Genomic DNA, 16,714 nt, shown 5'->3' with positions numbered 1-16,714 from the left:
ACCAAGTTCACCTAACAAACAGATAAACAAATGATACTGCAAATGAAAGCGAAAACATTCTAGAATAAGCAACAGTCAGTGTAAAAGTGTAAATTAGGCCCAACCACAAGAGAAATGAAACAGTCCAGGACAGTGGAGGGAAGCTGCTGATCAAAACTAAAATAATGATTATTGTTATTATTATTTACTTATCTGAGATTGTCACAAAAACTAAAAATGATTCAATGTGACTGTGTCATCAAATAAAAATTTCTTAAGCTAAAAGATACAACTAAGACTACAACTCCCAGACTACAAGGCGGCTGTGTTTGGTGCTACCATCAAATAGGTATTTCCTGTTCCTGCCAATGTTATCTCACAAGTGCTACTGTGTTATTCAAGAACTCGTTTTAGCTGCTGCCACTTTCTGCTGCTGCTGACTTCACTGACTGTAACTACCGCTGTAAGTCCCTAATAAGGTAAACTAACTGTCAAGCTAAATGTTTAAACGTGTGTAAAAAGAAAGTGTTGTTAATGCTTCTTCCTTCTTACATATTCGAGGTTTTTTTTCGAAATTAAAACTTAAAAACGGTATAATAAAAGTATTATAAGTTAGTAAGCGGGTAGTTTTCTCGCTATCTTTTATTTGTCGTGGAAAAACAAACAAACAAAAAACCATCGTGTCAAAAAGTGTGTTTATTTAACGTCTGCTTGCAGATGATGAGGCTGCCATGGCGGGTCCTGGCTCCACACACAGCACCTGTAAGGAGAGCCTCCTCAGTCCCTGCAGGGCTGATGAACTTTGTCCCGGCCTGCAGCACCACCGACGCCCACTCACTGGAGCTGCTGCAGGACTTTGTGACCCGAGCCAGACGCCTGTTTGTCATCACCGGAGCGGGTCTGTCCACGGAGTCGGGCATCCCCGATTACCGATCGGAGAGCGTCGGGCTGTACGCCCGCACTGACAGACGACCCATGCAGTACGCAGAGTTTGTCCGCAGCGCAAAGTCCCGTCAGCGCTACTGGGCCAGAAACTTCGTCGGATGGCCGCAGTTTTCCTCCCACTGGCCGAACTCTGCACACAAGGCCCTGCAGCGGTGGGAGGAGAGGGGCAAGCTGCACTGGCTGGTTACGCAGAATGTAGATGCTCTTCACTCAAAGGCAGGTCAGAAGAGACTCACAGAGCTCCACGGCTGCGCCCACAGGTGAGAACGCATAAACTCACATATGCATCATAGACAATAAGCGTCAATTAAGAAGTTATGGCAGTGTTACAACAATACAATACAATGTACTGTATAAACAATACTTATTTATGAGTAAAAGCCATGCACTGAGAATGCCACGTAGGTAAAAGTTTCCAGGTGTCATTGGCAAAATGTTGATTACTTTAGTGATGTTTTCATGTGCAATCACCACTATATTCTACAGTTCTGTGAAAGCATTTACCCCCTTCCTGAAAAATGGACTTCACTGCCACTAATCGAGTCAATATATCATGCCACGATCCAAAGAAACTCAAGAACAGCTGAGAAACAGTCACTGACATCCGTCAGTCTGTAAAGACATTAGTTTGATGACAGTAATTAAAACACACACCCTCTGCATCACCAGGAGTTATTAGGAAATTCTGTCTGTTTGCATGTTAACTGACTAGAAGACATTTTGAGGATGAAATCTGGGCGTCCTCAGGGTCACGTGCCTTGGCTGTGGTGCCATCTCAGCACGGGAGGAGCTCCAGAGGCGATTTATATCTTTAAACCCAGAGTGGCAAGCTCAGGCAGGCTCTGTGGCCCCAGACGGAGACGTCTTCTTGGAGGATGAGCAGGTCCTCCATTTCAGAGTTCCCTCCTGTGATGACTGTGGCGGGATACTGAAGCCTGAGGTCACGTTTTTTGGAGACTCCGTGAACAAAGCAACTGTGCAGTTTGTGCACGAAAGGCTGGCAGAGTCGGACGCGGTGCTCGTCATGGGGTCATCTTTACAGGTGGGTCTTGGATAAACTAGTAAACCAGTTTGTTAGCTTTCAGCACACTATTCCTTAACTGAATACGTTGTTCCTCATTGATGTTTCTCAGGTGTACTCAGGATACAGGTTTTTACTGGCAGCAAGGGACAGGGAGATGCCGGTCGCCATCCTGAACATAGGGCCCACCCGAGCAGACCACCTGGCAGAGCTGAAAGTCAGCGGCCGCTGCGGGGAAGTGCTGTCAGTCATTCAGCCGCTCTGACTTACCGCAGCCTAAAAAGCTTGAAGTGCTCTGCTGGTTAGGTTAAAACTACCTCAGATTTATGGAAACAGTTGCTCTCTGTTGTTACACGCTGTATGCAGGTGAATGAATGTTAATAATTGTGAGCTATAAATGTGTCAGACTTGAATCCAGCTGATCTTCATACAGCAGGTTGGTGTCAGGGAGCTGAAATCCTGTCTCTGCAATCAAATGTCAACCTACCAGGAAAACAGAAAGGCTGTGCTTTGTTGTGTGGTTGCTGGTTTTAGGTTGGCACAATAATGGCATGCAGGTCAGATGTGTGAAGTGAAATAATAATTTGCAGGCTTGAAGGAAAACAGAGGTACCCCGTTTCCTTCCTCAAGCTCTTTTCACTTTATAGATGGACTGCATTCATGTACAATGTCTTTTCAAGTCCTATCAAACACACAAAGCACCATCACTATATACTGACAACACCTTTGGATTCAAATTATTATTCTGATAAGACAAAAAGACACATGGTGGCTGCTCTGATGTAGATGGGAAGATGCAATATAAATGTTTATTTTCATGTTCTGCCACCAGATGTGTTTTAAAAGGTGCAATTTGTTCTTCTTCCCTTTTTTTATTATGCAATCCTCATATGGTTAATATTTTGATTGATTTTAAATGCTGCCGTATTCAATTTGGCAGCATTTCCATTTTTTGTGAATTGCACAGTTTAAAGTAGGTTGAATTAAACTTTTTCAGGCTGGATTTTAAAGTGGCATTATGCTGTGGTTTTAAGGTTATGTAGTGGAAACTTTCTGTAATAAAATATTCAAAAAAATAGGAGTTTTTGGAATTTATTATCACACTTGCAAGCTGGAAATATTCATCATTAAAGAAGTCTCAAACCTTGGTTTATCAAACATGAGGGCCAGAATCAGATAACAAAGATTCCAATCCAGCCCACTGCATGACTTTTGAAAACACAAAGGGCATAAAATTTTGGACTGAATGTATTTTCACAAGTTTTCATGCTAATAAAGAGCTCCCTCATGGCTATTCATACTACACCAAAGTAATTAAGCCGTAGATAACAATGAAATTACAGAAAAGTTCTTGTATAATACAGAAATGTCTCTTTTATAATGTGTGCATAGTAAGAAAAAAAACATCAGGGTGATGTATGTAGTTTGACACCCCACTCTAACAAAACAGCTTTCTCTCACACTTGTCTTAACCTGAGTTATGTATTGTCAGGTCATGTTGCATTATAGTCGCTATTTTCATGAGTGAGGTCAATGACAATATAGTTTATCAGTTAAAACGTTCTGATGAGAACATTTTTCCTCATGAATTCCTCACGAATTTCCTCACGAAGTCTGTGGTCCCCACATGCTTCAAAAGATCCACCATTATCCCTGTGCCCAAGAACAGCAAACCCTCATCCCTGAACGATTACCGGCCAGTTGCACTGACCTCGGTAGTAATGAAGGTGTTTGAGAGGCTGCTGAAGAACATCATCTCCTCCTCCATCCCAGACACCACAGATCCGCTGCAGTTCGCCTACCGATCCAACAGATCCACAGAGGATGCCATCGCCCACGTCCTGCACACCACCCTCAGCCACGTGGACAAGAAACAGGGTAACTATGTGCGAATGCTGTTTGTTGATTACAGTTCAGCGTTTAACACAATAGTGCCCTGCAGACTGTTCACAAAGCTCAGGGATCTGGGACTTAACAGCCGTCTATGTGCATGGGTGTTGGACTTCCTCACTGGCAGAACTCAGGTGGTGAGGGTGGGTAGATGCGTCTCTAACAGCATCACCATCAACACAGGAGCACCACAGGGATGTGTCCTCTTGCCACTGCTCTACTCCCTCTACACTTCAGACTGTGTGGCCACCCGTAGCTCCAACACTATTGTGAAGTTTGCTGACGACACAGTGGTGTTGGGTGCCATCTCCAACAACGATGAGGCGGCCTACATGGATGAAGTGAAGAATCTGGCATCATGGTGCCAGGACAACCACCTCCAGCTGAACGTCGGCAAGACCAAGGAGCTGGTGGTGGACTTCAGAAGGGGTCAGCACAGAAACTACAAGCCCATTATCATCAATGGAGCTCCAGTGGAGAGGGTGCAGTCCTTCAAGTATCTTGGTGTCCACATCTCCTCAGACCTGACATGGGCTGCCCACATTCAGGTCCAGACCAAAAAGGCTAGGCAGCGCCTGTACCACCTACAACAACTGAGGAAGTTCAGGGTCTCTCCAAAGATCCTCAGGATTTTCTATACAGGCGCTGTGGAGAGCATCCTCACACAGAACATGACATCGTGGTTTGGGAACAGCTGTGTGAAGGACCAAAAAGCTCTCCAGAGAGTGATCCGTACAGCAGAAGGCTGCTGCAGGATTGCTCTCCCCCCGCTTCAGGACACCTACACCAGGAGATGCCGGACGAGAGGAGCGCAGATACTGAAGGACCCGTCCCATCCTGGCAACAAACTGTTCCAACTTCTGCAATCTGGTAGAAGGCTCCGCATCATCCGGGCAAGGACAGAGAGACTCAAGAGGAGCTTCTATCCCCAAGCCATCCGGGCCCTAAACACACACACACCCGCCCTCTCACATCATCTATAATTGACTAAGACAGGACTCTCTTCCAGACACTCTAAACCAAGGCACAATGTACATTCCAAATTCCTTTAATTTCAAATATGTTTATATTGTCTATTCTGTAAAATAGTCAGATGTCTATTCATATTAATGTACAGAATTCACCTGCTTGCTGCTACTACTGCACATTCACCCAATGTATATACTATATATATATATATATATATATATATATATATATATAAATATAAATAAAATGTTCTTCCTGTACCCCCCCCCCATTTTTGCACATGTCGAGGAGCATGTCAGGCTACATTTCACTGTGTGTTATACTTGTATAACTATGCATGTGACAAATAAAGAACCTTGAACCTTGAATTTAAACACTTGAAACAGCATTATCTATACAAGGACGCAAACACACAAGCTGAAGAACGACATTAATGCACGTGTTCTGAAAACCAGGTGTTAACTCTGATCCATCTTGTGGAACCTGCCACCCACACCAATAACCCAACAGCTGTTTTGACAGTGTTTATTGCGGTCATAAATATTCCAACATAATCCACAACATTTGCTTTAAAGACAAACTTACATCATGTTCACAGACAAACTGAGGGCAGTGTGACTATAGATTGATTAATCGTGAGATCTTTTAGGAGGTTTTGCTGCTCAAATCTCTGCTGCAGACGGAGCTTCCAGGTTTCCAGGTCAGACTTTATCTCCTCTTGGAGAGCAGCTGGGACACTGAAGGAATACAGACAACATCTGTGAGCTGCAGTATCCGGCTGCCATGTTGCTGAAGCCGTAACCACCGTGAGGGGAGTCATGGACAGACAGTTGTTGAAACTCTTAGTGTGATCAAACCAGTAAGTGACGGGGTAACCCAGTAAGAGCCCAAACACAGTGCACAGGTTCCACTCCTCACATTTCTCTCCGCCACTGAGAAGCCTCTCAACCCCATCAAGCTGCTGCACCCCTCCCAGTAGAAGTAGTAAATCTTGTATCATGCGCTTCAGGTCTCCCCTCAGTGGGTCAGCCAAGGTGGGAGTCTCCTGTGAGTGGCAGACATCAATCACAGCCACGCTGCTCCCGTCATGAAGAACCTGCTCTAGATTTGACTTGACTGTGACCGGATTAACAATGAGACCATTTCCATTTAAATCCAGCGTGAGAAGCGATTTAGACACAAGCTGGAGAGACTGTAAAGAGCTCAGATAGTGCTTCACTTGCTCTGCGCAGGCACCGTTAATATCGTACAGAACAGCAGGCTTCAACCCCAAATCTACAGCTGACACCTGTGAAGCCAGGTCCAGACTCTGAGGAGCAGAGAGGGACTTTCTACCAGCAGACAGATATTTACGAGCAGCAGCAACAAAGAGCTCTGAAACAGACATGACTGCATAAAAATCACGTCACACGAGACTGAGGAGTCAAGCAGCAGGACTAGAGATATTTCTATTTAAAGTAACTGCTTAGCTGGGAATCAAACACAAAAATTAAATGTTTTTTTTAAAGGTAATCTACACTTACAAGAAAGGTTTAAAAAAACTAACAAATGGTCAAAAGGTCAATGGATCTAACACAAGTAAACAAGACAAAAGTTTTCAAACTAAAACACGTCATAAAAACTGTTTCATGAGTTTATTTGTGTCCACTGTTTCTTCTTTGTTGGTCCAAGATGCCTAAAGGAGAAGAAACGTGTCAGTCAGAATAATCTGTAGAAAAACAGCAGTTATTCCGTGATAAATCCTGCTTTTGTTCATTAGAGGTGTGCACACAGATCACACCTCTCTCCAGCTCTAGTAAAGAAGATGACCTCACCATCATCCTGGTTGTGATGTATTTGGGTCACGCTATGTCACTGGCTGAGGAGACATCAGGTCAAAATCGGAGAGATTTCTTGCAACCCAAACACCAGCTGCAAACAAGCCCAAATTCACCAGAAGATTCCTTAAAAAAAGAAAAGAAAAAAGGTTTAAACAATCAGTGATGCCATCGACAGCAACAATACCCTGTTCAACCTGTGGCTACAGGTTGTGCTGTGAGGGGAAACTGATCAAACATAAATTTATAAGACAACAGGTATCTATAACCTCACCCATCTATTAATTTATATTCTTCTCTTTATCCAGAGCTAGGTCCTGGAGAGAGCAGCCAAAGCAGAGAAGCTCAGACTTCCCTCAGAGCTCCCTTCCTAGCCACCTGCTCCGGGTGAGATGCCAAGGCTTTCCCAGGTCAGCTGAGCAATATAACCTCTCCAGCATGTCTTGGGTCTACCCCACAGCTACAGAGGCTGGCTATTTTTTTTTTAAATAAATATATGAATATATAAATATATCTTATAGTCTTAACATCATACCTAGTATATCCGGTACGTGACATTTACCTTAACCCTTGGGGAGCCAGTATTTTGGCATATTTGGTACACAGATGTTGAGAATTTTCTACCTCTGACAGATATGAACCATACATTTAAGAAAAACAAAAAAAACATCGCATGCTAATATGCAAACAATAGTAGGATCTTCCTAAATTCCGGTGTCCAGGTAATCCTACATAGCTTACAATGTGCTGCTGGGATCCAACTGTCTGAACATATTGGCCACTAAACACTGATTAACTAGCTACCCATCATACTGTATACATTAAGCTTCCTGAGTCCCTTAGAGTAGAGACTAGACTCTCCCTAAAGTTTAACAAAGTGGTTAATCGATGAGATTAGCCCATTTCTTCTGTTCATTGATAAACAAACTAAAAATAACTATTACGCTGGTAATATCATCATACAACTCCATTAAACTAATGATCATAATTGTAATTTTATTGTCTGTAGCCTAGTGAGTGAGAGGACAAGGACAGATTCCTTCATTGGCACACCAGTGCTAACGCTAGCAACACGGTTAAACGCCCCAAAACCCTCTTACTATCACTGCTGTCTGCTCTGTCTTACCTTCTGAAGTCGTTTCTATCTGTTGCAAACCGACAGGCGGAGCTGATCCACTCCACCACACCGGAGGAAGAGCCCTTTTTAGCGTTTGCCCCACTCATGTTGCTAACGTGCGTGCTGGGGGTAGAAAAAGACAACGGCAACGAGGGCGAAGAGTCAAGGGGGAAGGTTTTAGATGTTACACAACTACGGCGCGCGATAAAGCTCAAACCCAAACATACGTCCTCCTCGCTCTACTCAGGACGTGCTGTTACATGACCAAAGATGTCGGCGACCAGGTACCGTCGGTTTCTGAAGCTGTGTGAGGAATGGCCCAGAGATGAGACCAAGAAAGGCCGCGACTTGGGGACCTTTCTGCGGCAGAGAGTCGCCTCTGCCTTCCGAGAGGGTGAAAATACTCAGGTAATGAATTTTAGCTGGTAGCAACACACGGACTCCCCTCTGCTGTAAACAACCGAAAGAAGCTAAGAGGACAGCTTAGTTAGAAGAGCAAGCAGCTGACAACCTAATCCAAAGCAGATTTCTGCGAACTACAAGCGAGTGGCTAGTATTGAGATGTTTGAGGCACTAATGTCCATCAGTCCACCGCTGGTTTTTGCAGCTGGGTCCATCTGAAATCATCCAATGTTTAGAAAATTTTCTACTCAACCGCCTCTGATTTAAAATTTGGACATTTATAATCATTGCTGTGAAATTTTAGCTTCATATATCAACCAGTGCCAGTTCCTGAATAGTTTACAGTTGCATCTCACAATAATGCAAAATCAAATATGCAGAATAGTTACTACCATTAAATTTCGTAGTCACAAAACTGAAGAAAAGGGTTTCATTAAACTTCAATGCCTTACTTAGTAGATAAAAAAGAATCTGAAATAAAAAAGGTAAAATTTCACAGCAATCATTATGTGTCTAAACTTTGGATCATAAAGTATTTTAAAAAATCTGAGATATTTAACAGATATATAAACTTGCTGGAATGGGGTAAGCGGAACACCTTTCACAAATATATATTGAAAGGTATTTGATGTATAAAGCTAAAATTTCACAGCAGTCATTATAAATGGCCGAACTTCAAGCCGTAAAAATATTTGGGGTAAATGAGTGATGGTCAAACAGAAGATCCACAATGATTTGAGATGGAACGACCCAGCTTTGATGCGTTTTTTTTTTTAATAAATCTTGAAAATAAAATAACTATCAGCGTTTGCAACCAAGTAAACAGCCTTTACTCTGTTTCTAAAACATGAAGTTTCTGAGAAGCCAACTATTTGAGCACTGTAAACCATAACATGTAAAAAATATATCTTGCCAAAACAGCTGGGATAGGCTCCAGCCCACTACCAACTCTGAACTGGATAAGTAGTAACGAAAAGGAATGGAAAAAGATGGTTTTTGATCATCATAGGTGTTTGATGCCAGCAGAATCTGAGGTGCCAATAAAAACACTAGTTTATAAATAAAGGTTACACTTACTCGCTGCACCATCTTGTGGGACAAATTGGCATTACACTGATGTTTTACCCTTGCTCTAGTTGAATTTCACCTGCATCTCTTAAACACAGTACAAGCATTATTTTGCCTTTTGATTCTGTACTGTGTGTGATCTGACCAGTAAGAATCAGATTTAAAAAATGTAACCCACAGACACCAGAGAGACGTTGGCATAGTAATTATTTATTTTTATGATGGCATAGTAGAGCACAAGTGCACATAGCATGGCAGTGCATCGCACATCCTCGTGTCTTTTTCACGGAAACCAAAATGACCTGTTTGGAGTTTAAAATTAATAATTAAAATAATGAGAAGATTGTTTTTCCATTTAAAACATGTTAAGTGAGTAAAATCACATCTTAACCACTTCAATGTTTCCCCATTAGATCTCAGATCCTGAGAAATGTGATCAGATGTACGAAAGTCTGGCACAGATTAACGGCAACATATACAGACAGCGGGTAAGTACACATGCGCATATGTGAGGTGCATTTCAACTTTATTATATCATCATACAAAAAACACATTGCCCTCCACTGCTGTCGTTAACCTGAGGTCTGTCACCTAGCGAATGACTTCTCCATTCTTTAAGATTGTAAAGGTGTAGTTACTTTTTTTTTTCCTGTGTGGAGATAATAAAGTGTGTTTACATTTAGTACAAAGGTCTAAACAAACACACAAGGTTAATGGTTAAAAATTGTTAACCTTTAAATTTGAACCATAAATACAGCAAGAGTTCACGTAAGATCCAGAGATCAGCAGATGTCTGTTTTGCTCCTCTGAATTACTCAGCTATAAATAGGGAAGTTTTACTTAATATATAAGAGATTTTAGTAGGAAGACTATTAATTTGTCACATTGCTGTAAGGGGATATTTTCCTTGTGCATGTGAAATGCAGAAAATGGAAGCTGACTTCTTCAAATACTGTGCACACTCCAAATTATTTGAGTACATAAATGAACTTGTATATAATATTTGACTTTTTTCATTTGGAAAGAAATTTCTGTGTGAAAACTTGTCGAAGGCTACAAGAATTTTTTCTTTCTCTCTTCAGTTTCCTCGTGTGAGAGACACGAGCTTCACTGGAGTCACAGTGGAAGAGTGTAGATTGCTTTTGTCAGGTATGGACTCGCATGTGCTGTCAATTCTCGGTTATTTACTAAACATAATGTTGTTATGAGGCCCCGGGAACTTGCTGTAACTTAGACCCGACTTTTAAATTTTACAGGAACTATGCAAAATACGGACGAGGAAAAAAAGGGTCTGTGGAAGTCGCTAATGCAGAGATTCTCTTCTAAATCACCAGAAGACGTCCCAGAGAAACCTGCTGAAAAATAACTTTTTCTCCCAATCTTCTTTTCCTATATGTATAGAAATAAATCTTATTATCATTTTGGACTCATTTTTCAAAAAATATATATAATATTTATTTAAATTGTAGATTTACAAATATTTTTTGATATATTTTGGTCCATATTGACATGAAAGCATCACACAAATTTGTTGGCTGCACATCTATGAGTCTCCTGTTCCTCCACATCCCAAAGATGCCATATTAGACTGAGATCTGGTGACTATGGAGGCCATTTCAGTTCAGTGAACTCACTTCCATATCCAAGAATCCAGTTTGAGATTATTTGAGTTTGTGATGAGATACATCATCCTCCTGAGACCAGCCTGAACGGTTGATACAAGGCAGGATGGAGACATGCTTTCATGCAATTCACCCCTCATTCTGACCATCATCTGAATGTTGCAGCAGAAATTGAGGCCTATCAGAGAGGCAACATTTTTCCAGTCTTGTTCAATTTTAGTGAACATGTGAACTGTAGCCTCAGTTTGCTGTTCTTAGCTGACAGAAGTAGCAAGCAGTGTGTTTTTCTGCTGCTGTAGGTCAGCTGCCACAAGTTTTGTGAATATTCGCTGGTTGGATGTTGTTGAATCAAACTAAATATTTTTATAAGCCTTCACTGGCTGTGTGGTGGAAATAACCCACAGTCATCAGTTTGTAACACCAGTGTTATTTTACAGTCTTAACAGATTACAGAACTCAATTTCCTGGAGTTTTTCTATTTGGTCAGACTTGAATTTTTTACATATGATAAGAAATTTTACATTTAAACAAGTCTATAGAAACAATGTTTAAAAAAAAAAACAAAAAAAAACAAAACCATTTGGTCTACATCACCGCTGTGAGTTGGCTTACCAGGCAGGATTTAATCAGTTAAGCTTGTGTCTGTGTGAGAAATGCACCTGACCGTTAATTCAAATTATTTACTTGCAAAGCAAAAATGTTTCATGGACTAGTTTACACACAGTTTTCTTATAAATTCACACTTTGCCTTTTTTTTCTTAAATAGGTGATGTTCAAAAACTTTCAGTTTTAAACTGAACCAAAACTCCACACGATGGGGTGACTTAACTAATTTCAATGTAATCACATATTCTGATCATATTACAGTTTTTCCTATTAGTAATGACATTTCTGAAATTCTTAAGGGATTTTTTTTTTTTTTTTAAAGGAACAAAATAAATGTATTAGAAGCAGGCTGTTATACAGTATCTAAGCAGATAAAATAATGCCTGCTCAGATCTAAAGTACTGCAGATGTTAAAGAGGATACCACTATTTAGAAATGTCGTCTTTATTTATTTTTCTTCTTTTTATTTTGGGCAACATATACACAAGTATTAGTAAGTCTGTGACCAGCCAACAAGATCATAACAAAGCAGCTGGTAAAGTCAAAAGTGAGACTGATCGTTTTTTTTATTAGTATTATTTTTTTTTTTTAAATAACATTGTGTACGTGATTCAGAATGTAAGTATGTTCCTCAAAACACACAGTCATGATCCCTACTCTTCTTTTTCCTCTGGGTTGTCTCTCCATATGCAGTAGTTGAGGCTGGTTGCAAGGCACAGCCAGCCCAGATAGGGTGCCAAGAGCATCGTGGCGGTGCGGCTGATGGGATACCAGGACATCATGGTGGCTCCGACAGTCCCCGTGAGAAGCACAATCTCAACGAGGGACTAAAAAGAACAGAAAGAGGGCATGTCAGTGACAGCGATGTATACAACTACGCTGCCACACTTACCACACCCCTAATTATTGGTGTCCAAATAAAAATAAAAAAAAAAAGTACAGTTTTATGGTGTTAAATTTACCCATTTCAGCTTGTGTGCACCAAAGAAAATGGGAGTCCAGGCCCAATTCAGAGCTAGCTGTGTCCCATAAAGCCCGAGTGGAACTAGTGCATCGTCAGTGAAACCTCCAAGCTCCTTCCACACCAGGTATGAACCATAGCTGGAAGTGAAAGACAAAAACAATTCACACAAGATCATTAAGATAAGGAGGCTGCTTCACAGATAATGCAGAAATCAGTCACAATGTGCTTACCCCATGCCTGTGTACAGACACGTCCACACTACGGGGAATGCTTTGTTTGGTGGGCGCCATGATGGTTTCTTCAGGGTTGGGTACCAGGTATCTACCTCTTTGCGTGTGAGGTAACCACCGTAGAGCCCTCCCAGGTGTGGCAGGGCAGTGAACCCAGCTATTTGCAGCCACATTTTCTGAGATAAGAAAAAGACAGCCGTTTAACTTCCACTAAGGGTGGATATTCATAGGTATAAGTAGCAAATTTTTCTGCCTAATGCGTCTGCTGTCCCATGACTGACTAAACAGGATTTGCAGTAACAGAAAACGTGAGGATTTTGCTATGCGGACATCCCCGATCAGTTTAGTTTTAGACTTCTTTTTCCTTTTCAAACCAGTTTTTTACATTTCAAGGCAGGCATCGGGCATATGTCAATTTCTCTGTTAAAAATTACATTTAATAACTAACAGAAGCATGGCATCATTCGATTTGTGCAGACCAAATGGCCAGCCCTGTTACAGTTCAGCACAATAATAAAAACTCACACCACATAAATAAAAGCTTATACTTCATAACCAACCAGAATGGCTTCAACACATTAAAGACATGCTACATATTTAAGAGTCAATACATCATTACACAACCGACGTTAAATCAAAATATCACTCCTGTAAAGACCACTTTAAATCCTTAGCCAAAGCAACTATCAACTAACATTACAAGGTTGAACCATTTCAGCTTAATTACACCCCAGAGAGTTAACCAAACATACTCCATATTCACACTGATTGGCCTCTTTGCACTCATTAGCCTCAGAAATACAAGCTGTGGGTTTTTTTTTAAAGTAGCATTCCAGTTTTTAATCAGTTATCAATGCATGGAAATGGCTCAAACAGTTTGTGCACTGTTACTGAGTACTTGCTGGCCAGAAATAACAGGGGGGATACATGTAAACAAGATTTACCTTGATACAGTTAAGGTTAATAGTCTGTGTTACCTTTACTGCTATTTTTAACCATCATTTAAGAATTAAAAATGTATGTACTCAAGCTTAAATATACAAGTAAACGTATTCCTTTCCCTTAACATAATCCCAAACCCTTTTTATTTTAATAAGCAGGAAAAGAACAATACCCGCATGAGTCTAATGTCGCTTTCATTTTCTTTCTTACAGCAACGTTACAAAAACACGTGACTTTTACTATAAATTTAAGCACGTTTTGCTGTTGTTCTAGCGCAGCGGTGAAACATGCTAAGTTAACGCTAATTAATTTTTCTTTTACGTGTTCGTGCTCCCAAACATTACGTGCGCTGACTTTCTGAAGTGACGCCGCACTTCAGTGACTCTAGGTCAAGGTTTGGCGGCGCAAAGTTGCATTAAAGCTAATATTGATGTCAGGTCACGAGCAGACATAGCTTAACTTCTTACCTCACTCAGTGAGCAGCAGCGTGCAGTATGAATGTCGTATCGAGGACTGACCCTACAAACTTACAGCCAAATCTTTAAGCACACTGTTGTGCTGTGATATTGTTTGTTGAGTGGGCAGGGCCACCTTATCGGGGCAGTCAGAAACACTCCCCTGACACTCCCTGGATAACGAGTGCTATTTGCGCTACTGAGCCAAACAATGTCACGTCGGAGCGTGGTTACCAACGATTGGTCACGAGGATAACATCAGGAGTTACTTAACGGTCGAAAAACCGTTTGTTAGCTAAATAAATGTTGCACAAGACCTCGGTGACACAAATGTTAAAAAAAAAACGCGAAAAACGTATTCGCTCACTGCTTTGTTTGTTGTCTCGTGTCCTTTTTGCAGAGGAAGCGCACGAAGCTTGTTATGTGACAGCAAAGATTACAAAAACGTCAAGATAGTTACCCTCCGTGTCGTATGGCAGGCGTTACAGTGCATTCCTTTCCTGTTCCAACAGCTTAAGCTAACAATTGTTTCCGCCACCGAAAAAAACTTCTCCAAAATTATGACTTATGGGTAAGTCATAATTTTGGGACATTATCGCTTTAGGTAGCTCAATATTTAAACTTACTAGCTGAAATTTTGGGGAAAATAAGTTCACATTTCTAGTTATTAAGTGAAAATGTTTAGACAACTTAAAATGTCATCTATTCGCAGGGGTGTCAAACATACGGCCCGGGGGCTAGAATCAGCCAGGATCCAATCCAGTCCACTGAATGGCTTTGGAAACATTTGAAACATTTTACTGTTTTCCCTCGTGTTCTGCCCGATGGCAATTCACACTGCACTGAAGTAATCAATTATAGATTTCTGTAATTTTACACATTTACTTTATTTACAATTTAAGCCCAGTCGTGCTGACATGACAGACTTGTTTCATTTACTATGACAGAATTTCTTTGTAATATAGAAAAAACGAAAAATACAGTTAAAATTGTGCTTCTTTGTTTTATGTTAAAATGTTGCAGATATTAATTATGTAGTTAAACTATTTTACACTGACAGAAATAGGAGTATCACCAATCCTGCCCATATAAGATCAAAGTGAGCTGGATGTGGCCCACAGTGTAAAATGAGTTTTACATCCCTGCTATATGAACTATACAAACTTATTTCTATTAATTTTCTTACCTTTTTTTTTTTTTTTTTTGTACAGTTTAGGCTTGGAGGATAGTCATAGCCTGTTCCAGCTGTCACAGGGAAGAGCCAGGCCTAACTCATAGATTCAGGTTACCATTCACACTACAGTCAGTCTATTTATTTATTTATTTTTTATCTATTTAAGCTCGAATTTGTCCACCTGTCACACAGCAATACATGGCAGACTTTATATTTCTAATACTTAATGGTGGAGTATGCATGAGAAATAGCAAGAGTGGAGTTGAGGAAATACCTCTCCCAGCCCTCCTTATTCACATCACAATAATGTTCAGTAGCCAAATACAGTTATGTCTTCATCTGTGCAGTTCTTGCAACACTACTTGTCTGTCTTCAAACCTCGTGTGTCAGGTAAGGAAACAGATGCCAGTGTTGAGATCCAGTTGCATGAGCAGATTTCTGAGAGAGTGCAGAGAACTTCCTCTTTATGTTTGAAGCAATGACTGTAGAAAACAGAATGAAAAGCTGTGAAACTTGTGTAGATACAGTTAAAAGTTCAACATTTCTACTCATGCTTGTTTGTGGTGAGCAGCAGATCAAAAAGTTTAGGATTATAAATGGCTTCAAGTGCACATTCAGGCCTGTGAGACTCATTCAAACATTTTCACTTGTTACCTCACTTTTCCCGGACACACTTTGTCAGTCAAAAACACTGTTAAACACAGTTGCAACATATGCACAGTTAACTTGTTGGTTTGTGTCAAATAGTCTTGAGGGTGGAGTGTGCAGTGATTGAGTACTCTTCTACTTTATAGTGGAAGGTGTAAAACTGTCCCTATATTGAAAGTCCTATTTATGTGATCATTAGTATGATTGTGATGTTTGCTATTTCATTTAAAGAAACTCAGTCATTCTCTTTAACTACCCCAGTTTCAGACAAGCTGGCAGGCTGTGTAAAATGTAAACAGAATGCAATGATTTGAAAACTTCATAAATCCATATCTTATTCACAATAGAACATAGAAAACACAAAACATTTTTAAACTGAGAACATGTACAATTCTAAGACAAAATAAGGTCATTTTGCATCTGATGGTAGCAACACGTCTGAAAAAACTTGGGACTGGGCCATGTTTACACTGCGGTGACAACAGTCTGTAAACATCTGGGAATAGAGGAAACCAGCTGCTGGACTTTTGGGAGAGGAATGTTGTCTTGTTCTTTTCTGATAGAGGATTTTAGCTGCTCAGCAGTCCTGGGTCTTCTTTGTTGTAGCTTTTACTTTCATGATGTGCCAAAGTTGGTGAAAGGTCTGGACTGCAGTCAGACCAGTACAGCACCCAGATTCTTCTACTGTGAAGCCTTGCTGTTGTAATAGATGTAGCATGCGGTTTAGCACTGTCTTCCTCACATGTACATAACTTTGCTAAAAAAAATGTCCTCTGCATGGGAGCATATATTGCTCTCAAAACTCTATATACCCTTTGGCATTTAAGCTGCCTTTCCAGATGTGCAAGCTGCTAATTCTATAGGA

General features: G+C 40.7%; 5 protein-coding genes across 9 annotated transcripts; 2 read left to right on the top strand and 3 right to left on the bottom strand.

The window, feature by feature from the left end:
* Positions 1–323: 323 nt before the first annotated feature.
* On the top strand, positions 324–2,994 carry sirt4 (sirtuin 4). 2 transcript variants are annotated; one of them, XM_084928634.1, is made up of 4 exons: positions 324–442; positions 697–1,184; positions 1,672–1,966; positions 2,058–2,994. In XM_084928634.1, the coding sequence occupies exons 2-4, from the start codon at positions 697–699 to the stop codon at positions 2,208–2,210; spliced, it is 936 nt and encodes a 311-aa protein (XP_084784760.1). In that variant the 5' UTR covers positions 324–442; the 3' UTR covers positions 2,211–2,994. The 2 variants fall into 2 exon arrangements, with proteins under 2 accessions (XP_084784760.1, XP_084784759.1); XM_084928633.1 differs by having other exon boundaries at positions 326–458; positions 2,058–2,993.
* A 2,321-nt stretch (positions 2,995–5,315) lies between these two features.
* On the bottom strand, positions 5,316–6,317 carry c5h1orf74 (chromosome 5 C1orf74 homolog). Its single transcript, XM_084928635.1, has one exon. It carries the CDS (start codon positions 6,189–6,191, stop codon positions 5,397–5,399), a length of 795 nt encoding a protein of 264 aa, XP_084784761.1. The 5' UTR covers positions 6,192–6,317; the 3' UTR covers positions 5,316–5,396.
* A 106-nt stretch (positions 6,318–6,423) lies between these two features.
* On the bottom strand, positions 6,424–7,925 carry tomm6 (translocase of outer mitochondrial membrane 6 homolog (yeast)). Its single transcript, XM_084928642.1, has 3 exons — positions 7,748–7,925; positions 6,619–6,747; positions 6,424–6,479 (listed from the first exon to the last, which is right to left on the bottom strand). The coding sequence occupies exons 1-2, from the start codon at positions 7,843–7,845 to the stop codon at positions 6,651–6,653; spliced, it is 195 nt and encodes a 64-aa protein (XP_084784768.1). The 5' UTR covers positions 7,846–7,925; the 3' UTR covers positions 6,424–6,479; positions 6,619–6,650.
* Positions 7,926–7,928: 3 nt separating this feature from the next.
* Positions 7,929–10,627, top strand: uqcc2 (ubiquinol-cytochrome c reductase complex assembly factor 2). The gene is made up of 4 exons (XM_084928641.1): positions 7,929–8,146; positions 9,622–9,696; positions 10,291–10,357; positions 10,465–10,627. Exons 1-4 carry the CDS (start codon positions 8,009–8,011, stop codon positions 10,572–10,574), a joined length of 390 nt encoding a protein of 129 aa, XP_084784767.1. The 5' UTR covers positions 7,929–8,008; the 3' UTR covers positions 10,575–10,627.
* Positions 9,399–14,564, bottom strand: tspo (translocator protein). 4 transcript variants are annotated; one of them, XM_084928639.1, is made up of 5 exons: positions 14,488–14,564; positions 12,631–12,806; positions 12,399–12,537; positions 12,094–12,263; positions 9,399–10,597 (listed from the first exon to the last, which is right to left on the bottom strand). In XM_084928639.1, the coding sequence occupies exons 1-5, from the start codon at positions 14,518–14,520 to the stop codon at positions 10,531–10,533; spliced, it is 585 nt and encodes a 194-aa protein (XP_084784765.1). In that variant the 5' UTR covers positions 14,521–14,564; the 3' UTR covers positions 9,399–10,530. The 4 variants fall into 4 exon arrangements, with proteins under 4 accessions (XP_084784765.1, XP_084784762.1, XP_084784764.1 ...); XM_084928636.1 differs by having other exon boundaries at positions 9,399–12,263; positions 14,488–14,558; XM_084928638.1 differs by lacking the exon at positions 14,488–14,564 and adding an exon at positions 14,395–14,483 and having other exon boundaries at positions 9,399–12,263.
* Between the last annotated feature and the right edge of the window lie 2,150 nt (positions 14,565–16,714).

Source organism: Perissodus microlepis, chromosome 5 (genome assembly GCF_051167445.1).
Source record: "Perissodus microlepis isolate ML-2025 ecotype Zambia chromosome 5, ASM5116744v1, whole genome shotgun sequence".
NCBI lineage: Eukaryota > Metazoa > Chordata > Actinopteri > Cichliformes > Cichlidae > Perissodus > Perissodus microlepis.
Note: the sequence above shows the minus strand (reverse complement) of the source record. Positions and strands in the feature narration are given on the sequence as shown.

Coding starts and splice junctions, on each gene's coding strand:
- sirt4 (XM_084928634.1), top strand. CDS start 697: ATGATGAGGCTGCCATGGCGGGTCCTGGCTCCACACACAGCACCTGTA. Junction 1,185..1,671: donor CTCCACGGCTGCGCCCACAG/GTGAGAACGCAT, acceptor GGGCGTCCTCAG/GGTCACGTGCCTTGGCTGTG. Junction 1,967..2,057: donor TCATGGGGTCATCTTTACAG/GTGGGTCTTGGA, acceptor GATGTTTCTCAG/GTGTACTCAGGATACAGGTT.
- c5h1orf74 (XM_084928635.1), bottom strand. CDS start 6,191: ATGTCTGTTTCAGAGCTCTTTGTTGCTGCTGCTCGTAAATATCTGTCT.
- tomm6 (XM_084928642.1), bottom strand. CDS start 7,845: ATGAGTGGGGCAAACGCTAAAAAGGGCTCTTCCTCCGGTGTGGTGGAG. Junction 6,748..7,747: donor GATAGAAACGACTTCAGAAG/GTAAGACAGAGC, acceptor TCTTTTTTTAAG/GAATCTTCTGGTGAATTTGG.
- uqcc2 (XM_084928641.1), top strand. CDS start 8,009: ATGTCGGCGACCAGGTACCGTCGGTTTCTGAAGCTGTGTGAGGAATGG. Junction 9,697..10,290: donor GCAACATATACAGACAGCGG/GTAAGTACACAT, acceptor TTCTCTCTTCAG/TTTCCTCGTGTGAGAGACAC. Junction 10,358..10,464: donor GTGTAGATTGCTTTTGTCAG/GTATGGACTCGC, acceptor TAAATTTTACAG/GAACTATGCAAAATACGGAC.
- tspo (XM_084928639.1), bottom strand. CDS start 14,520: ATGCACTGTAACGCCTGCCATACGACACGGAGG. Junction 12,538..12,630: donor TGTCTGTACACAGGCATGGG/GTAAGCACATTG, acceptor TTTCACTTCCAG/CTATGGTTCATACCTGGTGT. Junction 12,264..12,398: donor GTGCACACAAGCTGAAATGG/GTAAATTTAACA, acceptor TGTTCTTTTTAG/TCCCTCGTTGAGATTGTGCT.